This window comes from Alligator sinensis, unplaced genomic scaffold (assembly GCF_000455745.1).
Source record: "Alligator sinensis unplaced genomic scaffold, ASM45574v1 scaffold237_1, whole genome shotgun sequence".
Taxonomy (NCBI): Eukaryota; Metazoa; Chordata; order Crocodylia; family Alligatoridae; genus Alligator; species Alligator sinensis.
In genome coordinates, this window is record NW_005841849.1 from 883928 (window position 1) to 887250 (window position 3323).

At 46.0% G+C, this 3323-nt stretch overlaps 1 protein-coding gene across 1 annotated transcript in view; it reads left to right on the top strand.

Annotated features, from left to right (window-relative positions):
* EFHD1 (EF-hand domain family member D1) overlaps positions 1 to 3323 on the top strand; it is a 29352-nt gene that overhangs the window by 23684 nt on the left and 2345 nt on the right. The window contains exon 3 of the mRNA XM_014522215.2: positions 3031 to 3165. Within this exon, the coding sequence (XP_014377701.1) occupies positions 3031 to 3165 (135 nt within the window). The remainder of the gene's footprint in view (positions 1 to 3030; positions 3166 to 3323) is intronic.

Consider the following 3323-nt stretch of genomic DNA (forward strand, 5'->3'; position numbering starts at 1 on the left):
GATTGATTACTGACAGCCTGGGAGTCTGCCGTCCTCTAGTGGAAGACTGTGAGTGCTGCACACAGCCAGAAATAAATCTTTGGTGTTGGTGAAATTCATTCGTGCAGATGAGAAATATACATATATCTACTTGTTGCTAAAGCCCTCTCCACATAGTAATTAAATGATACAGCAGGGCCTTGCACAGGTCCTTATACCAAAGAAACATTCACCCTCTGTCTTCAGGTTTTTGAATACTGTACCAAGTGTTAGAACCCCTGCTCAGGTGAGGGAAAGGCTGAAAACACAATGGTGAGATCTGTAGACCTACTTGCATCAGTATTTAACATGACTGATGTTCCCCTTTAGTTGCTTTTGTATTATAAACTTTGTGTTCAGAGGAGTAGAGCAGAGGTGAGATCCTCAACTGAACCTTGGGTGCACAGTGCTATGAGGAAAACTTTTAAGGTTTAGGTATGTGTGTGGATAAATATAGATGATGCATTTTGTTCCTTTTGTGAAGGGGAAAGAAGATGCTCTTCAGGTGTGGTAACAAGGCTGATTCTTACCATTAGAATACTTGGTGCTCTACTCTGATGTCCTAATATATTAGGTGCTACATAAAGGTTTCAAAATTAATTTCTTTGTGGGCATTTGTATCACTGTTATCCTCAGCTGAAATTAAAATGTAGTTCTGCTGTGACTTCTGAAAGACGTGTTGTAGTAACTCTCCTATATTTTTAATGGGCACAATAAAAGCAGCCACACTTCTTGCAAATGGTAGCCAAGCAAGGTTGTAATCTTTAAGCTATATTTCAGTTTCAAGCTTAGTTATGATCTGGAGAACCCAGAGTAGCTCTGTCCTGCTACAGAATCACTAGCTTGCTTTCCACCCCACCTTGCCACTGAAGCTTCCCCCACCCCCAGTTAACTTTTAAAAGGTTCTGCTTCCTGGTAGCCTTACAAGAGACAAATGCCGGATATGAGGACACAGAGGCCTAGAGCTCAAAGATAGATTTAGACATCTAACTCCCATTGGAGTCACTGGGAGGTGAGCTCCTAAGTAGGAGTTAAACATCTAAATACCTTTGAGGATCTGGGCTTTTCTGTGTTAAGGTGGGTACCTGAGTTTTGATAAGTGTAGCTTTGGCCTAAGATAGGGTATCGGTACTCTGAAAGGGCATTTTAGTTGGTTTGGACTATTATATGCATCTTGGACTGTGTAACCTCTCCCTGAGCTTGTGCAACTTCTCCTGGAATAGTGGCAAACACAGTTGTCTTCCAGTGATCTGTTTGTCCCTCACATGTTCCTTTTCTTTGTCCTTTGGTACAGTGAGGCTTGCTTGGCTTACATGGTACAGGTAGTTTTCATGGGAGTCAAACTCTTCCAGGTCCCTCTAAAGCTTGTGCAATGTAAACAATTCTTTAATCCTATCTGACTGATGTATATCTGGACCTGAGTTGCATTGCACTCCTCCCAACAAGGCTGAGATTGGGGTGAGGGTGTGTGTGTGCTTTGCTTCACATCTTTAGTAGGCTCTGTATGAGAGTGACCCTATTTATTCAAATGTGCCAGTTAGTGTTGTGCTCACAGGGCGGAGGGTAGTTGTACATGTAGCAGGCAAAGCACTGAAAGAGTTGGGCCCACCAGGCAATTGCAACAGCATGTTTCTTCCCCCAGTAGGCATGCTAGGGGAAGGAAGCACTTGTCTTTCTCTGAACCCTTGTGATGCTTATTACTATCTTCACTTGCATCTATGATGACCCTGAATGTAAGCCCCCCCCGTAATTAGATTCTGTACATGGAGAATGTATATACTTGTTATAATATTCCAGGGGTATAGTTTGTAGCCATGTCAGTGTAAGGACATAGGTAGACGAGGTTCTTTGGGTAAATCTGATATCTTTTATTAAACCGACTCAAATAATTATTGGGGGTTTATCTGTTAATTCATCCCCCTCCACTGCTGCAGGGGGTCAGGTAGTATGGGGACAGGTGGGGAATTCGAGCAGCTTGTCCCCCTGCTTGTGCCTGCCACCTGCCTCCTCTCTCCCCCACCCCCGCCCAGGCTTGGACATCCCCTGCTCCTTCCCTCTGCCTCTGCTCCCCTTCCTCCCCCAGCCTCTGGTCCTTCCCTTCTCCTTCCTTCCCCACCCTTAACCTTGCTGGCAGGCTCCACCCCTGTTCAAGCCTGGGGAACTGAGCACAGCTCCATCTCTGCCTAGGTAGCAGCCTTGCAGGCTGCCCACCACTACTATGGGGCTGTGCTCAAGGCCCCAGAGCTTGCTGGGACGGAGCAAGCCTAGGGGTGGAGGGTGGGAGAGGGGCAGGTGAGGGGAACAGAGGCTCTATGTATCAGGGGAGGGATGGGGAGAAGAGCCTGGTTGCAGAGATGGAGGGGAGGTGGGGAGGGAGGGCAGGCAACCTGGGGTCAGGACTGTGAGCTAGAGCCACAGCTGCAGCAGCCACACCACTACCCTCATTCGCAGTTCTAGGACGAGGGGCTTTTTTTCCCATGTAAAATGCAGGAGGGAGGGGGCAGGATCTCTGTCTAGAATGGAGTAAGTGCAGTAATCATTGCTTATTTGGAGTTTATTACTGCTGCCTAGGCTATGGTCTGTGGGAAGCACCTCTCCCTTTCTCCAGAGGCTCCTGCTATTGTCTAACGGCAAAGGACTGGAGTCAGCTTTTATTGCAAATTGTGGTTTTGTTTTTGCTTTCTCTTGGCAAGAAGTACAGATGAGGGTGCAAATTGAGGGGGAGCTCGGGGAGGGGCTGAGCCCCTTCATAGGAGTCGAGAGCCCCTCTGTAAGATTTGAAAAATGTCACTGGGGCAGGGGGCGGTCTCCGGTAGAATTAACAAGGTGGACTTGTTAATCAGTGAACCAGTTTAATTTTTTTTCCAGACCCTCCCAAGAATCAAAGTGTAATTCAAACCCTGGTGCAGATCCTGACTTAATACATGTTTCTGCTTTTATTTAGCTTATAGCTTAAGGGAAGCTTATACCTCAGTGATGAATTTCAGTGTTTTTTTTTTCCTTTCTTGTTAGTTCCTGCTAATTTTCCATAAGGCTGCAGCTGGAGAGCTTGAAGAAGACAGTGGGCTATTGACACTGGCAAAACTCTCAGAGATAGATGTCTCAACAGAAGGAGTTAAAGGAGCCAAGAACTTCTTTGAAGCTAAGGTATGGTGTGGTGATGAGGAAACTGAAAAAACTTGCTATGCAGTTCTTAGTCATTTCTTAAGTGTATTCTGGAAACTTCTGGGCACTGGAGAGTAGGTCAGCGTCACCAAGTGACTAAATATGAAGGTTCACCAATGTGAGAAGCTACAACTCTCTTT